At 40.4% G+C, this 19,432-nt stretch overlaps 1 protein-coding gene across 6 annotated transcripts; it reads left to right on the top strand.

The window, feature by feature from the left end:
* The first annotated feature begins 728 nt into the window (after window positions 1–728).
* LOC120491951 (alpha-1-inhibitor 3) lies at window positions 729–17,665 on the top strand. 6 transcript variants are annotated; one of them, XM_089118922.1, is made up of 36 exons: window positions 827–1,099; window positions 1,216–1,409; window positions 1,486–1,571; window positions 3,885–4,074; window positions 4,146–4,302; window positions 4,402–4,454; window positions 4,597–4,617; window positions 4,708–4,873; window positions 4,951–5,035; window positions 5,112–5,226; window positions 5,302–5,422; window positions 8,256–8,365; window positions 8,437–8,604; window positions 8,676–8,903; window positions 8,976–9,188; window positions 9,266–9,415; window positions 10,885–11,010; window positions 11,281–11,356; window positions 11,549–11,708; window positions 11,807–12,032; window positions 12,113–12,236; window positions 12,309–12,430; window positions 12,511–12,562; window positions 12,808–12,891; window positions 12,968–13,144; window positions 13,519–13,594; window positions 13,664–13,820; window positions 13,904–13,978; window positions 14,041–14,203; window positions 14,271–14,449; window positions 15,814–16,035; window positions 16,120–16,241; window positions 16,880–16,961; window positions 17,058–17,141; window positions 17,381–17,486; window positions 17,568–17,665. In XM_089118922.1, exons 4-36 carry the CDS (start codon window positions 3,892–3,894, stop codon window positions 17,609–17,611), a joined length of 4,227 nt encoding a protein of 1,408 aa, XP_088975048.1. In that variant the 5' UTR covers window positions 827–1,099; window positions 1,216–1,409; window positions 1,486–1,571; window positions 3,885–3,891; the 3' UTR covers window positions 17,612–17,665. The 6 variants fall into 6 exon arrangements, with proteins under 6 accessions (XP_088975049.1, XP_088975048.1, XP_088975047.1 ...); XM_089118923.1 differs by lacking the exons at window positions 827–1,099; window positions 1,216–1,409 and adding an exon at window positions 729–747; XM_089118921.1 differs by having other exon boundaries at window positions 827–1,409.
* Window positions 17,666–19,432: the final 1,767 nt, after the last annotated feature.

Raw genomic sequence — 19,432 nt, forward strand, 5'->3', positions numbered from 1 at the left:
ATAGTTCAATACACTGAGGCTTTTGACTTCAGATTACACTATCCCAGACGGGATTCGATATACACACTCACCGGCCACTTCATTAGGAACACATGCTATAGTACCGGTTTGACTTCAGAACCACCTTAAAGGACAACTCCGGCGCAAAATGAACCTTTGGTCTAATTACACATTGTTACCTAGTCAACCGTTATCTGAGATTTGTTTTCATGATTGCCGAATGTAAATAGTTTTATCTCTAAAAACAGTTTAGCCTATAACGCTAGTATAACGCTAGTATATAGGGCATAGAGTAATGACAAATAAAAATCGCTTTTTATTACCACTAACAAGGCTCAAAATAGCCCCACACTAACACGACAGCATAATAAGGATCCCTACATGCAAAACGAAGCATTGAGAACTTTGTCAGTGTCCATACCGTTTAATAAGAAGATATTTTATACACACAGTCAACTTTGCGAATACAGGAAGAAGCCATCTTTGAAAAATAGTCTCTACCAGTCGATCTACGAACGCCGATCCAAGTGCGCTGGTGAGATGTGAATAAAGTGATAAGGTGAGCGCGAACAGTAGGCAACATGTACATATTAAAGAGAAGAAAATGGTTCGTGTTTGTGTTTCTTCCGGAAACAATGGACCATATAAGATTCTGCACAGTTCAGCGCACTTGGATCGGCGTTCGTAGATCGACTGGTAGAGACTATATTTTAAAGATGGCTTCTTCCTGTATTCGTGAAGTTGACTGTGTGTATAAAATATCTTCTTATTAAACGGTATGGACACTGACAAAGTTCTCAATGCTTCGGTTTGAATGTAGGGATCCTTATTGTGCTACCGTGTTACTGTGGGGCTATTTTGAGCCTTGTTAGTGGTAATAAAAAGCGATTTTTATTTGTCATTACTCTATGCCCTATAGACTAGCGTTATACTAGCATTATAGGCTAAACTGTTTTTAGAGATAAAACTATTTACATTCGGCAATCATGAAAAAAAATCTCAGATAACGGTTGACTAGGTAACAATGTGTAATTAGACCAAAGGTTCATTTTGCGCCGGAGTTGTCCTTTAATTCTTCATGTCAGAGATTCAACAAGAGGTTGGAAACATTTCTCAGAGATTTTGCTCCATATTGTCATGATCACATCACAGTTTCTTCAGATTTGTCGGCTGAACATCCATAATGTGAATTTCATGTTGCTCCACATCTCAAAGCTGCTCTAAAGGACTGAGATCTGGAGATGATGAGCAACAATACTGAAGATTAAATGATGCTCAATTGGTACTAAGAGTCCCGAAGTGGACACCAGCAGCACCTGAACCGCATCATCCGTGCTTTCATGTTGTTTTCACCCAATTCTGACCCGAACATCTGAATGTCACAGCAGAATCCAGACTCATCAGACTAGGCAATGATTTAACAATCTCTATAGTCCAGTTTTAGTGAGTCTGTGTGAATTACAGCCTTTTCTTTTCTGTTCTCAGCTCAGTGTGTTTCTTCTGCCGCTGGAGATCATCTGCTTCAAAGCTGGACGTGTTCAGAGATTCATTTCTGCAGACTTTGCTTCATGGCGAGTGTTTATTTGAGTTATTGTTGTCTTTCTACCTGCTGAACCAGTCTGGCCATTCTCCTGTGACCGCTGGTTTCTCCCTGTAAAAAGTGGAACAGACATGGGCACTTTGTTGCCATTCAAAGTTACGAATATTACTTACGCACAAAATTTGAATAATCGCATAAAACATTTTCCATCCACTCATTCGAAGAGAACAAAATCTTCACTTCCTGATAAACTTCAATAAGAAAAGTCACTGCAGTAGGAGAAGTTGTATATACTGTTCATATACTGTATTTTATTACTTCTCAGGGAATACAAAATGCAATAATTTTAACTTGTTAACTTGCTTGCAGTCGTGTAAGGAACCACTTTGATGACAGACTTTGCTCAGGCATTTCAGAAGCACCCAAACAGCATTTCAGATGCATTTAGTCCAGTTATGCAGTCCCAAGCACATGGAATTTATTTGGTAAATGTGTTTCCATCGCAGTTTATGCTCAAGTTTTCTTATCAGATAAAAAAAAATGTATCTGACTCATTTAAAAGCATTTGTTATTATGCACATTTTTTTTTTATTTTATTTAAGTGCATCTTGCATTTTATTGCGATTATTCCAAAATGTGCATTAAAAAAAATAGGTGGATGGAAGAAAAAGGTGGATGGAAGACTCGGGGGGCGCTTTAATGAACACAAGAAGACACAGTCATTTCAGACAACCTATCCAGATATTTTAATCAAATCCACAAATTAAAGAACCAAATTGTCCAGAGATCAGTTATCACTATTTTTATTAAGCGAGGTGCGACGAATGGACACCGGGCCTTCGATTTTATTTTTTGTTTTCTAACATTTTGCTCAGTCTCACTGATTAATAACATTTTCTAAGAGCATAGAAAATGTGAAATAAACATAGATTTTTTTTTAAATAGAATAAAAATTGATGTAGATTGCCAATTTGATTTCACACGTAGGCCATATCCAACACAGTCTCAGTGCAGCTAAGCTGCATTTACAGACATTTAACTTCACATCCACTTTAAAGAAACAAAGATGGTCACACAAAACACCTGTACAGGCGTTGATGTGTATTAATGGCCAAATATACAAACCAGGAATAATTTAACTTCAAACATAATGCATCAGCATCACAGATTTCATCAGATATGCCTATCAAATTTCGCCCCTCTCATAAAAAAAACCCTCATAAAAAACATCCTTTCGTTCCCCATCCTTGTGGTAGAGTCTCGTATTTGGCGCCAGATTGTGTAAAAAGTAAATGCGTGTGTTTCTGTTTCACGCCAAATGCCGGCGAGTTGGCGACCCTGAAATTTAATTATTGATTAATTAGTAATTACCGGTGCTCCGCCCTAAAGACGTTCCGATCGCCTGAATTTAAAGTGTTAAATCAACCTGTTCTGAATTATTAGGAGCGTGTCAATAACGCTGGCATCAGTCAGCGGATTGAGAGAAGCTGTAGAGTAGTTGGACGGCGTGGATCTTAACAGTTTAGTCTTAGATGATTGCTCTTCATGGCTGTAAGGGAGATTTGTGTTTGGACAGGGCTAATTTTAGCCCTTTTTCTCTTTGCTGTTGATGGACAGAGACAGAGAAGGCCGTAAGTATGGGCTTTGGGTGAAAATAAGGGGCCTAATCTATGCTGATGTAGTTTTAATGAAGCATTAAAGCTTTGATGGTAGAAGTTTACTAATCACGTGGGCACCTAGTGGTCAAAGGATGAATAGGACCCACCAAACTGCTGTTCATTAGTGCTTAAAGTCCTCCTGTAGTCAATAATTGTATCCCTTAACTCATCTTTGATCACCAAAAATACATAAACATGTTTTTTTTTTCTCCATGCCCTATATACTTTCAATGTAACTCCACACCTTTGTCTCATTTAATATTCGCGATTCTATTAATATGCAAATTAGCCCCGCCTGACCCCATTCACACCAGCCCAGAATTGACATCACACCTTGATCTGATTAGTTACACAGTAGTTTGTGACGTTAGAAACCTCATTGAATTCAAACTGTGAAACTTGTGATTCACTGCAGTTTTAAGGAGAAAATACTCCGACTGTCGACTTATGAATTTGTACATGGTTTGTCTTTAAGCATATAAAAAAACATCACATAGACACAAACAACATTTTAAAAGCTTGAGTTTCACTAGAGGGGGACTTAAGGTTAACCCTTAACATTAACACTAGCATTAGCAATTAGGCTAGTTTTGATGGCAGCCATTTTCTGTGACTGTTCAACCAACTTGTTTGTGCGTGTTCTGCCCTTATGGTTTCTGAACCTAAACTCCATGATGTCTTCACAGGATATTCATGGTGATGTTCCCTGCGGTGATTGAGTCTGAATCGGACGGCAAACTATGCATAACTCTTCTGAAATCCCAAGAGAGTCTCACAATGACCGTTTCTCTGCTTGACGATGAGGACACAGCCGGGACAACTCCACTTTTGCAGCAGGTTTTTTCGAAGCCGTTACACCGCTGCTTTGGTTTCAAGGTCCGTCATCAAGACGCATATGGCATTTTCGTCTGGTCTGTTGTACATGTGTTAACCGAGTTTCTCTGCAGGCTCCTCGAGTAGATAAAGAATCTGTGCAGAAGCTGAAGGTGGAATTTCAAGGGAGGGTCTTCAGAGCGACTGAAGAGAGGAAGGTCATGTTAAAACGATACCTGCCTTTGACCTTCATTCAAACAGACAAACCCATCTACAATCCAGGACAAACGGGTGAGCTGGTTGTGTAGAAAGTCCATTATGGTACAAGTTCTGATTGCCTTCAAGTGCAATATGCTACTAAAGTGAGTTTATTGCTGTGTTTGTTTGTAGTGAATTTTAGAGTCGTCACCATGGATGCCAAACTTGTGCCTCTTGATCAAATGGTAAGGCCTGGTCTGATCTTTCACCATATTGACTAATCTGAACAACTTGCAAATTTGTTTTGGTCTTTCCTTTCAATGGCTTTGCTGCATAAGTGTATTTGTGCGTTTTAAATGCCTAATATTCTTTCTTCGTGTCTTACAGTACAATCTGGTGGTGATGGAGGTGAGCATTTGCTCTGGTTCAAGTCTTTGAATTGCACTTTTACTTTGTTTGCCGTACAGTATTTCTCCTAGCTGTTAATTGTTTTAATAGGACAATCGTAATAACCGGATTGGTCAGTGGACAAACGTTTCCTCAACGGAGTGGATATTGCAACTTTCTCACAAGTTAAACCCAGAGGCTCAGATAGGGATGTACACGTTGAAAGCTTTTATTGGTGACGGAATAGTCTCTCAAGTTTTTGAGGTGAAAAAATATGGTAAGTCGTTGTGAACGATGTGTAACCGCAGATCTGAGGAGTCGGACTTGATCTAAAGCGTTTTGTTTCTGGTTTAGTTTTGCCCAAGTTTGATGTGACCGTAAACACACCACAGACGTACAGCGTTGCAGATGTGGGACTGAAAGTTGAGGCTTGTGCCAAGTGAGTGACGGCGCATGTTATATTCTTGTCTTGTGGTTGGTCAGTTCTTGATTTTGGTTCTTGTTATCTTTCCCAGATACACATTTGGCCAACCTGTGCTTGGTCAAGCGTTTGTGGAAGTATGCCGTGATCCTTTTCCATATTCGGTGGTTCCTGTGAAGACCCTTCCGTGCCTGAATCAAACCGCTAAGGTCCTGCCTTGCAGCTAAGGGTTTTTCTTCTGCTTGGACTTGACTTAAATGTGCCTTTCTCTGTTCTGCTACCAGATGAATGCCACGGGCTGTGCCACCCTTACCTTAAATACATCAGCGTTCTTCAACCCCAAATTTGAGAAGGATCTTCAAGATTTGTTTTTCGTTACTGTGAACGTCACCGAGTTGGAAACAGGTGAGCGATTGGCTGGTCTGAACCAACGGCATGTGTCTGGAGGAAGTTGACTCGTTTATTTGGTGCGTAATCACATTATCCCTAGATCATCTGCATTTGTAATAAACCGTCCAAAAAGAGGAATATCCATCGCTGAACATAGCTGTTAAAATTGAGCTATCATTTTGCCATTGGACTAGCCTGGATGCCAGCCCGAACTCCGCCCACAACATTTTTTTGGTCTTGAAGTTCGGTCTGGACTCGATCTATTGAGGAGTAATTATGATCAGTCAAAAAATGATCGGGCCAATCAAATTGCCAGGGCGGGCTTTATATGATGATGGACCGATGATCTGCAGGAACGTAATCATCACGTTATCAAAGAGCGCTTGTCAAAGATGACTGCAGCGGGAGAATTGAGATGTATAGATTCCGCTGTCGCGTCTTTTGTAAAATAAAACGACAGCGCATTCATTTTAATAGACGAACAGAGAACTGCAATCAAGGCATTTGTCGATTGGAAAGATATTTTTGGCGTCCTTCCTACATGATTTGGCTTATCAGTGTAACTTATCAGCTGGCTCTGATGGTCGTTAACCCTTAAAGACTTATACAGCCGCCGGCGGCTAAAAATAACTGTTGTTCTTAAATGTTAAATAACTTTTGAACCGCTGCTCCAATCCGTATGCTTTAAAAAGTCCCATAAAGAGGAGATTCGCGGCTTTTCTGTGATATAGGGTTAATCGCGTTTGGACATTCAGAAGCTCCGTAGTGAATGTGATTGCGTCATCAAGTTTTGATCAGCATTGATTCGTCAAAGAAACCCGTGCGTTTTTTTTTTTTTCCTCTGAGCCAATCATAAATGACTGTTAATGCTTAGTCCCACCCCATCCCCAGATTGGTTAAAACTATTATCTACTCGACCAATAAATATAGTTCTTGGTCTTTTGCACGACCAATTAGCATCTTCCTTTAGAAATTTGAACAGAGGTAAAGTCAAAGTAGTTCATATAGGCTATGTATGTATGTGTGTGTGTGTGTGTGTTTATATATATATATTAGGGCTGTGCAAAAGTTAATTACGATTAATCGCATCCAAAATAAAAGTCTCTGTTTACATAATATATTTGTGTCTGCTGTATATAATTATTTTGTATATATAAATACACACACATGCATGTATATATTTAAGAAAATATGTTATTCATATATAAAATATTTATATTTATATAATATAGATTATGTATTTATAAATATATACAGAATTTAACCGCAAATAATTCTTAAATATATACATGCATGCATAGGTATTTATATATACAAAATAATTATATACAGCACACACAAATATATTATGTAAACACAGACTTTTATTTTGGATGCGATTAATCGCAATTAACTTTTGCACAGCCCTAATATATATATATATATATATATATATATATATATATATATAAAGTTTTATTTATATATAAGTTTTTTTTGTTTTTTTTTTGCTTCATTGTTCTACTACAATGTTTCTATTTATGTTACTTCCTTAACATTTTTTTTTTATCTAAATTGTCAGTATGAAAAACACTGTTTTCACTGAAACAATGCTTTTCACTAAAAATCGCCTATAAACATGTTGTAATAAATACCTATAACTTGCTTAGGGATTGTTGCATGTAGTCAAAATTACATCTGGAAATGTAAAATATCCAAGTACAGCTTTCTAAAGGAAAAAAATCCAAACTTCAGGAGGATTTGTTTGAGTTGAGTAAAAAAAATCACTACAAATATGCTGCCGTTTTTCTTAAATCTGGTAAATTCATCCATTCTAAGACAAATTAAATGTAAAATTGGATTATTTAAATGAGATAGATTGAAACTTCAAGTTCTCCAGATAAAAATGATATATGGCACTTGATGCTGACTGCTATAATGGGTTAGAAAAACAAAGAAAAGAACAAGCGGTGCAGGTGCTCCAAAAATGGTCTAGGTCTTTAAGGGTTAAGAAGATGGGACGTAATGAAAAGCCTGTGGTCGTTGTGGTTTCTCCTTTGGTCGCACTCATGGAGAAGTAAGTAAAAGAAGTAACACTCGTTATTTAACTTCTAAAATAAATAAAGTTAGGCTACGTTCTGTATTTGAAAACTGCGCTATACAAAGGAGTTGACTTACTGCGTTGCTCTGATTGGTTTTAGGTCTACCGACTATCCAATTGAGCGCAGGGTTTTTTTTTTTATTTTTTTCCCCTGGTTCGGTTACGACTCGCCTCATAATCAAAGCCCAAAGGAGGAGTTTCAGACTCGTATTCTCTCTTGAATATGAGTATGACGAAGTCAGGCTAGCATTGGACTACATAAAGTCTATGCAACATTACAAATGCAAAGCAATCTCATCCCTTAAAAATGACCACCTAGCACTTTTAACGTTTCTTTCTAAACTGCTTGAGCTAGAAGGGCATCAATTTAATATCTTGTTTTGTTTGGTACCTGTACACTGTGGATTCAAAGGCAATGAGGACCCAGACTCTGCCCCAAAAGAGGCATCAATTTGCACTACCTCCTATGGATATAAAATTTCCATGTGAACAACAAATGGCAAACAGAATGGACTTTATATACGATGACCAAACTCCATGAAATCACCCCCAATGTTGGAAGGAGTTTCTATCAAATCTCAAATGTTCGTTCAGTCAAAAACTCTTTATCAAAGCAGTGCTTTGGTTTAAGTTAACAATTTAATAACGTAGCAAAAATAAATTATACTCAGCTGATAGTTTTACCATACATTTTTCTTGCCATGAAAGTAGCCACAGAAAGCTGGCATGGCGTTAAAAACAAACGTGTATGTTTTTTCTTTTCCCCAGGTGTGGTTATGTCAAAATTTGCAACCGTGTCCATTACGTTTGAAGTCGGCAAGATCACGTTTGTGGACCTCCCGGATCATTTTGAACCTGGATCAGTGATTAATGCAAAGGCAAGTAAAAGATCATCCGTTGTAGAAGCCTTCCCATTGGTTCTCTTTCCTTACCTAATCTTTCCCAACAGATCTCAGTGTCTCGTTTCGATGAAACTCCAGTTGCAAACAAAACCGTGTTTCTCCTGAATAGTAACAGCTGGCCCAACAAACAGCTTTTGAATCTAACTACAAACCAGAACGGACTGGCCATCTTCTCCCTCAAAACTTCTAAACTTTCTAAAGAACTATATCTGCTGGTACGATTTGCTCTTTGTGTTTTGTGAAATGAAGACTTCTCGCATTTAAACTTCCATTCGTTTTTCCCCAGGCAAGTGCGACTCCAACAGTTATTTATGGTTTCAAATTGCCGTACTTCGCTATAGATACAAGGGTTGTTCAGCTTCTCCAACCTGTTTCTCCCGACATCCCATTAATGAGTGAACTTATTATCGTGAATCCTGAGCAGCCACTCAAATGTGGTGCTGTGTTCCCAATGACGGTGAAATATTCTTTTGTTGGAGAGGCTGGTAGCTTCAGCGCTGACATTATCTATATAGTAAGTGGAGATCAGTTTTGTAGAGATTTCCATGACTGTTGGTCTGTCCAGCACCTGTTTGTCTTCTGTCAGGTCATGTCTAGAGGAGTCATTGTTCTCAATGGAGGTGTGAAGGTCACAGCAGTAGCTGGTGATGCGGTCACGAGCGGCTCGGTGTCGTTCAAGGTGTCTATCGGTGTCGCTATGGCTCCAGTGGTGCAGATTCTTGTCTACTGTGTTCTGCCCAGTGAGAATGTACTTGCTGCTAGTGAGTCTTTTGAAACTGAAACGTGTTTACAAAACGAGGTACGATGTGCACTAGCATCTTTCGGCTTCAAATGGGGAACAGGGTGTCATATAGGATGTGTTGGTACTTGTTCCAGGTGTCTCTGCTTTTCTCTCCTGCTACGGCTGTTCCTGGCGAAGCAAACGTCTTGACTGTCTCTGCTCAAGAAGGATCCCTGTGTGGACTCGGCATTGTAGATCAAAGCATCTGGATCTCGGAGCCAGGAAGACGTCTGAGTCGTAAAATGGTATCCACTTGATTGACGTTTATGTCCAGCTTTAGAATCTGAGTGTAACGCTGATGGATCGATTTGAAAAACCTATGCTGTTATGATTGCAGTTAGGGCTGCAACTAACGATTATTTTGATAATCGATTAATCGGACGATTATTTTTTCGATTAATCGGATAAAACATTTATTTCATTTTTTTTGTTTATTATAACTAAATAAAACCCTAAAAACCACACTCTTTTGTGTGTTAAACAATCTACTTAATACAGACAACTTCATTATAAAGAAAAACAACAAATAAAAAAATTATATATGACCATAACCTATGACAAAAATGCTATTGTAAACTAGATTAGTGGATAACTCAGAAAAACTTAGCCTAGAAAAATCACAAATGCACAATAATTTTATAAAATCTGAACATTTAGTGAAAAAAACATTCCTTAGTGGGGAAAAAATAAGAGACAATAAGTGTAGCACTAACTCTGGTAAAACGTTACACATTGCTCTTTGTATTGTTGTTATACATTCATGAAAAACATCATAAAAATCAGAAGCACAGCTGTTTAGTGAGGAAGCAATATTGACTGTGTATTATACAGTATCTTTGCAATAGTTTATTAAGCCTTTTCTTTTAACAGTTTTAAATTTCAGTTAGGCTACTGTGCACGTGAAGAACAATTATAGTGCGCCGAGTCTACTCTATAGTGTTGTGATCTAACAGACGCTCAGTAGAAAGTGATTAAGTTACAGCAATAAAAGTCTAGCAAGATAGTCATTATATTACGAAACCATAGACCTTTATCTACGGATCAATTATAATAATAACATTGAATCATATTGGAAAGAGTTTCATCATGTTAACTGTTGTAACCGAACGCGACGCGCTGTTTGAACACCGAATAGAGAATGACTGACAGCCGCAGTGGAAGGAAAAGCTTACGTTAACTTGAATTTAATGACTTAAATATACATTTCTATCTCACATTATACTACAGTATGGCTTCATAAAGTATACACGATTAACGTAGGTCGCCTATTTTGGTTTCAAAACGGCGAATTTGCCGAAAGGTGAATGATTTTCGTGTATGGTCCATATTGATAGCGGTTTCCTGATGCCCGCAAATTAGTTCAAACTCACGGAATCAAGAGTGCGCATGCGAGACAGAAGATAATGTGCTCCAAACCGTCCGTGTTGCGCACAGACCGGCGAGGGAGAGAGACTGCGTCTGTGCCTCATGAAGCGCATGTAAGAAGCGCATGTAGCATGTAAACAATCCCCGTGACGTAATCAGACCAACTAATCGATAATGACATTCGTTGACAACGATTTTCATAATCGATTTTATCGATTAGTTGTTGCAGCCCTAATTGCAGTTTTAATGTACGTTTAGCACCTAACATTATAAACTCTGTGACAACATACCAGGCATAAATGCATTCAGAAACAAGTGACAAACCAACTCTATTGTTTCATGGTCTCAGGTGTTTGACTTGCTCCCGGTGAGATTGCTATCAGGTTACCCATTCAGCATTGAGGATCGACCAGGGTGTGTTCCACCATTAGTCCGCCGAGATACTCCGATAGATATTGTCTTTGCAGCCTTCAAGGTAGAAAACCATTCATGACCATCTAGTCCAGGGTTCCCCAAACTCGGTCCTGGAGGGCCGCTGTCCCTGCAGAGTTTCGCTCCAACCCTGATCAAACACACCTGAGCAAGCTAATCAAGGTCTTCAGGATCAGTAGAAACTCACAGGTAGGTGTGCGTTTGATCAGGGGCCCTCCTGGACCGAGTTTGGGGGAACCCTGATCTAGTCACTGAATAATACTGGATCATTGACTTTAAATCTGTCTTGTGTTTTGACTTATTCCTTTGAAAGAACGTGGGGATGAAGATCGCAACAAATCTCGCTGTACAACCCTTTTGCGAGCTGTCTCATCCCTTCATCCCCGAAAGTAGGTCTATGTCGATGAAATGAACACATTCTCCATGATGTGGTGAACTTTCCTTGAGTTATGGGAGGTCATTTCCTCTTTCTTTGGGTATTGGCATCTAATCTTATTTTTACAAATGCAACGAGCGGTGGTTGATCCTTTGTTGCTTCGTAACTAAAGTGCAAAACAAAAACTAGTGTCCTCTTATTTCAGCGACTTTACCTGCTCCTTTACCCTTTAAAACAACTGATGAGGGTAACTTGGCGACTGCTGCTCCTCCAGAAGGAGAAAGTGCTGGAGGCAAACGCTCTTTTAAAGTGACCGTCAGGAGTTCCTTTCCAGAAACATGGCTCTGGCAGCTTGTTAAAGTGGGGTTAGTGAAGCATCTTGTGTTTTATTCCATCAAAAGCAACTTGCCCACAGTTTTTACTCCTCCAATTCTCATTATTTCTCTCTTCTGCTGTCCTTCAGAGACACTGGCTCCATAAAAGTTCCTCTCAAGGTTCCTGACACCATCACCACGTGGGAGACGGAGGCGTTTTGCCTGTCCTCCAAAGGTTTTGGTCTGGCCCCTCCTGCTGTCCTGACCGCCTCCCAGCCCTTCTTCGTGGAGCTCTCCCTGCCATACTCCATTGTCCGTGGGGAGTCTTTTAATCTGAAGGCCACGGTCTACAGCTTTCTGTCCAAGTGCATCATGGTGTGTCATTGTTTATTTTCCTATATACATAGAAAAGTTCCTGTGTCTTTGCTCCATGTGCCCTAATGTTTCATTGGCAGGTTAAAGTAACTCCAGCTTCATCCACGGCCTTCACTCTTAAGAAGTTTACCGATCCTTATTCGTCCTGTCTCTGTGCCAATGAGAGAAAGACCTTCAAATGGGTTTTCTCAGCTTCTGTTCTTGGTCAGTTTTGGACCGTCTATCTCTAAATCGAGTGCATATTAGGTGTTCCTCACTTTCTGTCTGTTGCTTCAGGAGCTGTCAATGTGACTGTCAATGCTTCAGCTGAACCGTCCCGGACTCGATGTGGCACTGAGGTCGTGACGGTGCCGACGAGAGGACGCTTTGATGTAGTTTCTCAAAGTCTACTTGTCCTGGTGAGTGTTAACCAGTCTTCTGGAGTTTGATCATGGAGCTCATGCTGCTTTACTGATGTGATGTTTTATTGCTTTTATAGCCCGAAGGACTTGAAAAGACAAACACCCAGAGTTGGTTAATGTGTCCAAAAGGTTTGTTTGCACTCAGACGGATTATGCCTTAGTCAAATTAAAGATGTTTCAGTTAAGACATTACTGATGTGCATCTTGAGCCAAAACAATGGCTGACTTAATTTAAGATATGTCAGTGCAAGTTGCTTTCAGTTAAAATGACTCAAACATGCATTTTATTCTGGGATTAGGCTTAAACTGTGTTTGTAAAACTAGGGGTATGATTCCCTGATTCCGCTCAATGCCGATCCATTCTGTTCCCCTAGGAAAAGTTCTTACTGAAGACGTGACTCTGACATTTCCAAACAACGTGCTTCAGGAATCAACCAGATGCTCAGTTTCAGTTCTTGGTAAAGTATGTCATTGAGTAAAAACAGACCGGGGATGTTTGGCAGAATAACTTTGTTTGTGCTTGACCTCTCGTAGGGGACATAATGGGTTGTGCGCTGAAGAATCTGGATAAGTTGTTACAGTTGCCATCTGGCTGTGGAGAACAAAATATGATCATTCTTGCTCCCAATATTTACATCCTGCGATACCTGGAAGTCACAGGGCAACTCACGGCAGCCATCCGAGAGAAAGCCACGGGCTTCCTTCAGAGCGGTATGGGTGACCAAATCCACTAAATATGTAGGGAACAAAATTCCAAGGTGGTTTAAACCTGCTCTTCCCATTTTTGAGTCAGGAACTCCCTCCCTGACCAACACATTCTCATCCCAAGACGTCATCGAACTGCTAACAAGCTCTGTCGTCCTTGACCATACGTCAACATCCAACGTTTTAGGGCGCCCTTTAACGATCCTAGGGCCTCATTTAACTGGTTTAAACCTTTACCTGTAGGTTTAGGTCTGGGGTAGGGTTAGGGGTGCCCTAAAACGTTGGATGTTGACGTATGGTCAAAAGCGTCAGTTAGAGGACATCTTGGGATGAGAACGGGCTGCCCTGACCAATTTACATGCGGCTTTTTCCCTAATCAGGATACCAAGGACAACTGAACTACAGACATAATGATGGTTCATTCAGCACATTTGGTTCAGATGAATCGAATGCATGGTGAGTTTCTCACTGTTCTGCTGTTGTGGCTCCAGCAGTTTGTAAGTTCGGTTTGTACTCCACTGCCAGGTTGACCGCCTTTGTCCTGAGGTCCTTTGGTCTAGCGAGCCAATTTATTTCCATTGATCCACATGTCCTGCAGAGTGCAAAGGACTGGTTGATCAAAAACCAGGGTTCAGATGGCTGTTTCATACAGAAGGGGACTCTGTACCACAACGATATGAAGGTGCATTTTTCTTAAAATACTTCTAACCAATAGACTTGGTGTGAGACCGTTCTTCTAAATCAAATGTGCTGGTGTGATTGTAGGGTGGAGTTAGTGATGGTGTGACTATGACCGCCTACATTGTTTCATCATTGCTTGAACTAGGCGTCCCTGTCAAGGTAAAAACATCTCCAGTAGATGACCTTGTTCTGGATTTCTGACTTTTGCTTTAATCTTTCAGAATCCTGTCATTACCAAAGCTCTGTCGTGCTTGAGGCCAGTTGTTGGGAACCTGGGAAACACTTACGCCATGGCTCTGCTGGCCTACACCTTCAGTCTGGCTGGAGAGACCACCACTCGATCACAGCTTTTTACTGCCTTGAACAAAATTGGCATTTCTAAAGGTGAGGTTTACCAGCCTCTTGAGATGTTCCTCTACCATCCACTTTATCCCCTGCGTCTCATCCTAAGGCACTCATCTCCATTGGTCTCAGACGGCATCTGGTGATACTCTGGCGGTGGAGATCAGCTCGTACATGCTGCTAGCGGTTCTCAAAGTAAAGCCGAAGCCTGCTCTGGGCTTTGCTGCGCGTATTGTCAACTGGTTGGTGTCCCAGCAGAATCCCCATGGAGGCTTTTCCTCCACCCAGGTGCTCATGTTTGGTAGACTGTCAGTCCAAATCTGATTTTGTGCATATCCAATTCAGCAAGTGTGAACAGCAAAAAATGTACATGAGAAGTCCACTTCAGTCTGATCTAGGGGTGGCACGGTACATGAAAAAACACCCGAACCGTTCGGTTCGCTTGTCTCGGTTCGGAGCGTGTGTGCGTCTCACGGTTCGACGCATGCGCAATGTAACCTCGTGCCCGTATGTGACGTGTGTTTTCTTTTCGCGCGACATAAACGTGTTCGACATGGACCGGCGCTGCACAGAGCGATCGGTGAATATCAAACTAGCGCGAGTCGGCTCCGTATGCATTCATCACTTTCGCGGTATTTGATGTCATTACCGATCGCTCTGTGCAGCGCCGGTTCAAGTTAGTAAACAAGCCAGTAAAATTGGAGTATGGAGCGCTGCAGGTCACGGCATGCGGAGAAATGGCAAGTGGGAGAGATGAGGGAGTTGGAGGATGCGCCAGCGTCGTATGAGTCTATGGTATAAGTCCGGTGTGTGGGAACATTTTGGATTTCATGTTATGATATTTTAATATAACGCTACAGTGGCACTTTATGTATAAATAAGAGCTTCAGTCATACGTTTCCAAATCCTGCACTTTAATTTTAAGTGGAAAAAAGGTACCCTCACATTTTGGGAATAGAAGCATTGTTGATAGTGTTTTTGTGTTGAGGCTGAACTTAAATTTCACTTTATGTTTATGGCCTTTGCTATTGCTATAGCTTAATTATCTATAGGCAATGAGGTTTCATGTATATTGACATTTAAAAGACAGTGTTTTAAGAGTTTCTCTCTTTTTCTTTTAAAAGATAGAATTTTGGTAAGAGCTACAAAAGTTAGCAGTTGATACACGAAAGTTAATTTCTTTGTGTAAATAAGATTTATGTGATAAAAATGCACAAGTTCTTGTAGAGATAGTGATAAACATTCTCCTTTTTTTGCCAAATAAACAAAAAGCATGTCAATGTCTTCTCTCTTGCTGTATCTAAATCTCACCTAGCTTTCCTCTGAGATAGTCCCAAAATGTGCTTAAAGTCAAAGAGTCAAATTCAGTTCATGCATGATTGCATGAATATGATATATATTTTTTTAATACTGTATCCTAAAGTGTGGATAATTAAGTGATATATCACATGCTGAAGTACATTTCTTGAGTGTTAAGATTAAAAGAAAAAATAACAAGAACCGAAAACCGTGACCCTAAAACCGTGATAAAACCGAACCGTGGGTTTTGTGAACCGTGCCACCCCTAGTCTGATCCGATTTTTTTTTTATTTTTATTTTTATTTTTTTTTTATTTTTTTTGCCGTATTCCTAATGCAACGTCATATTTTTAGGACACAGTGGTGGCTCTTCATGCCCTGTCTGTGTACGCTACTCAAGTGTTCAGCTTGAAAGGCTCCAGCACGGTTGCAGTACAGTCTTCAGTTGTAGGAGGAGACTCTTATAGCTTTGACGTGAATCAAGACAACAAGCTGCTGTTTCAGGAGAAGCCGCTGAAGAACGTTCCTGGCAAATATACTGTTAAAGCCACAGGATCCACTTGTGCGTCTGTGCAGGTCTGTGTTTTCACCCCATCCATTTCGGTTTGTTATGCACGTCCTAATTCTCCTTGTTTTGTTTGCTCTGCGCTCATACTGTAGGTTGTGTGTTTCTACAACACCCCAACACCCATTGAAGCCAACGGGGCGCTGAGCGTTGAGGCGACGGTGACTGGAGACTGCAAACCGCAAGGAGCCAATCTCATGTTGAACTTCACAGTGAAGTAAGACTAGCGTTGGCTTTTTAACGTTTTCTTATCACTGTGAATAAGTATACAGGGGTTGGACAATGAAACTGAAACACTGGCCAATGTCGGAGGTTTCACATCTATATGCCTGGCGGCCAATCTTCAGAGTGAAGCACGGGTGGATCAGTGATGGTTTGAGCTCCAATATCATGACAATCCTGATTGTATTTGATGGACACGACACTGCCGAGGACTACCAAACCCTTCTGGAGGATCATGAGCACCTGATGCACCTCAACACACACAGCAAGACTTGTGACAGAAGGGTTTGATGAAGATGAAAGTGACGTTGAACATGCACAGTCACCAGATCTAAATATTATTGAGGTGTTTTGGAGGAGCGAGTCCACCAGCATCATATAGTGACCTGGACACCGTTCTGGAAGAGGAACGGCTCATCCCTCTGGTCACTGTGAAGGACTTCTATCTTTCATTCCCAAGATGAATTGGTGCAAAATGAGGCCCTCACCATACTAACAAATTATTGTGTTGTAAAACCAGGTGTTTCAGCTTCATTATCCAACCCCTGTATATACAGTATATAAATAAAGGTGACTTGACTTTGTTTCTTGAAACCATCTTGAGTAAACCATTTCTCCATCACCCTCATTCAGATACAACGGCGTAAAAGCAAGCACTAACATGGTTCTAGTGGACATTAAGCTCTTGTCGGGCTTCACGGCAGATACGTCACCGGTACGCATGTGGATTAATATGATTTAGAAATTCTCAAGATGCGTGAAGCTCCTTCCGATGTAATTGTGTTTGTAAACGATGGTCTCTTCCCTTCAGCTTGGTTCTCCACCCAACTCGTTCGCCCCGTTAGTGGAGCGGGTCGATTCTGGGGATGATCGAGTCTTAGTGTATCTGAAAGAGGTGAGACTGTCTACAATGGGAATATTCACTAGCTTAGGGTGAGCATATTTTGATTACCAAAAACCAGGACACTCGGCCCAGCAAACACATGGGCCAACTCAAATGATACTCGAAGTTTACTCAAAGATACCTTATTAATTTCAATACATTTAAAGTAGGTTATGCCTCCTCTGTATGGATAGAAAATTGTCGACACTAGCTGCCATCTTGAGTGCTGCTGTTCATACTTTGTCTCGCAGGTTCCCAAAGGCGCCCCCATGAGATACACTCTGCAGCTGAAACAGGTCCTTGCAGTGGAAAATCTCAAGCCGGCAGTCATCAACGTTTATGACTACTATCAGACAAGTACTTTCATCATCCTAATCTTGCTTTGCTCTGCTATATTCTGTCGAACATGATCCGGCTCATTTTCTGATCCTCTTTCAGGTGATGCGTTTGAGACCACGTACACGTCCCCCTGCATGCTTTGAATCCGAACAGGCTACAGGACACACGACTTCAATAAAACCGTTTTTATACTACCAGTCATTTTGTTGCCTCCCTTTTGTTCCTCATCTAAGACGTTTGTTTGAATCAGAAGTCGCGGTTTTTTTATGAGTTTCTATTTGTACTGTGACTTCAAATCTTTATGACATGGCTCACTCAGGCAGTGGCTGTTTTACATATGGTAATATTAAATGTACAGGTGATGGGATAATTAAGCAATTAGCAGATTTAAAGGAGTAGTTCACTTTTAAAAAACTTTTTGCTGATAATTTACTCACCCCCATATCATCCGAGATGTCCACGTCTTTCTTTCTTCAGTCGAAAAGAAATTTAGGTTTTTGATAAACATTCCAGGATTTTTCTCCATATAATGGACTTCAATGGGAACCAGACAGTTCAAGGTCCAAATGAGTTTCAGTGCAGCTTTAAACGACACCAGACGATGAATAAGGGTCTTATCTAGGACCCGACTCGAAAAAAGATTCGTTCATTTTGATGAACGAGGTCGAACAGGAGTCACATCACAGAACAGAGCAAGGCGAGCATTTGTGCTTATAAAACTTATACTTTTAAATTTTATTTTTTAAACGACTGATCTTTTCGCTAGATACGACCCTTATTCATCGTCTGGTGTCGTTTGAAGCTGCACTGAAACTCTCATTTGGACCTTGAACCGTTTGGACCCCATTGAAGTCCATTATATGGAGAAAATGGAATGTTTCCATCAAAAACCTTAATTTCTTTTCGACTGAAGAAAGAAAGCCGTGGACATCTTGGATGACATGGGGGTGAGTAATTTATCAGCAAAAGTTTTTTTTAAATGTGAACTAATCCTTTAAGAAACTGCATTACTGAATTTTACAGTTGGGTGTTTCAACCAAATATATATTTGGGGGCAGTCGTGGCCTTGTTTCCTTTCCTCGCTTCTCAACTCCAATCGGCATTTAGGTAAAGAGTGGAATCGGATTCGTACTGGTTCTGAACATGTTTTGACTGGTTGTGTGTTTGTTGAACACCTGTAAAACCTCACCGACACCCTCACTCTTCGGATCTGAGTAACGGACACTAAAGCAGTTGAGAAAAGGGACATAAGAAGAAAGGCAGGGTTGATGGAGAGCTGAGTGCGCAGATATGCATGAGCACGGCAGGAGACACTCAGGGGCCTCGGGGGCCACACTCAATGGCTCTTAACATGCAGCGGGCACATTTCTGAACGTAGAATGACCTTATGGCACACAGAGTCATGTGAAGAGTGTGTGTGTGCATGTATATGCTTTTTCTCTTCGTCTTAACAGGACTGAATGACAGCAAATGGGATGCAGAATTTGAAATCTATTTATAGTGTGTGTGCATACTGGTATTCACTTTCTGAGACCTATTAAAGGTCTGTTTTGAGGGTCAATACTTGTTTTATGGATCAGGTTATAATTGGGTTTAGGGTAAGAGTTAAGAGTTAAAAGATAAGGTCCTCATAAAGATGTGCAGGAATGAGTGTGTGTGTACCAAAACAGATATATGCACTCAATATTTATAATGTTAACGTATTACTTTTATACTTATTAAATACAATGAAATAATCTAAAGATCTAAGTACAAAATTTCCACAACAAAGCATATTTATTCTTAACTCTTTTATATAATTTTTCATGTGTGTGCATCTCAGATGAATGCACCTCGTAATTCAGTCATTTCCTCTTCCTGTCATTCCAGTTCAATTTCCTGTGTGTTGCAGTCAATTCAGTTCAAATTCAAGCTAATGAATATGTCCAACCCTGAAACGTAATCCTGTTCTCTCTCTCCCTTTG

This window comes from Pimephales promelas, chromosome 13, assembly GCF_988280905.1.
Source record: "Pimephales promelas chromosome 13, fPimPro1.hap1.1, whole genome shotgun sequence".
NCBI lineage: Eukaryota > Metazoa > Chordata > Actinopteri > Cypriniformes > Leuciscidae > Pimephales > Pimephales promelas.

What these genes read in the sequence shown, in the direction of transcription:
- LOC120491951 (XM_039689976.2), top strand. Translation starts at nt 3,086, where the DNA reads ATGGCTGTAAGGGAGATTTGTGTTTGGACAGGGCTAATTTTAGCCCTT. An exon ending in GGACAGAGACAGAGAAGGCC is followed by an intron (nt 3,172 to 3,884) that starts GTAAGTATGGGC and finishes ATGTCTTCACAG; the next exon opens with GATATTCATGGTGATGTTCC. An exon ending in TTGGTTAATGTGTCCAAAAG is followed by an intron (nt 12,563 to 12,807) that starts GTTTGTTTGCAC and finishes CTGTTCCCCTAG; the next exon opens with GAAAAGTTCTTACTGAAGAC.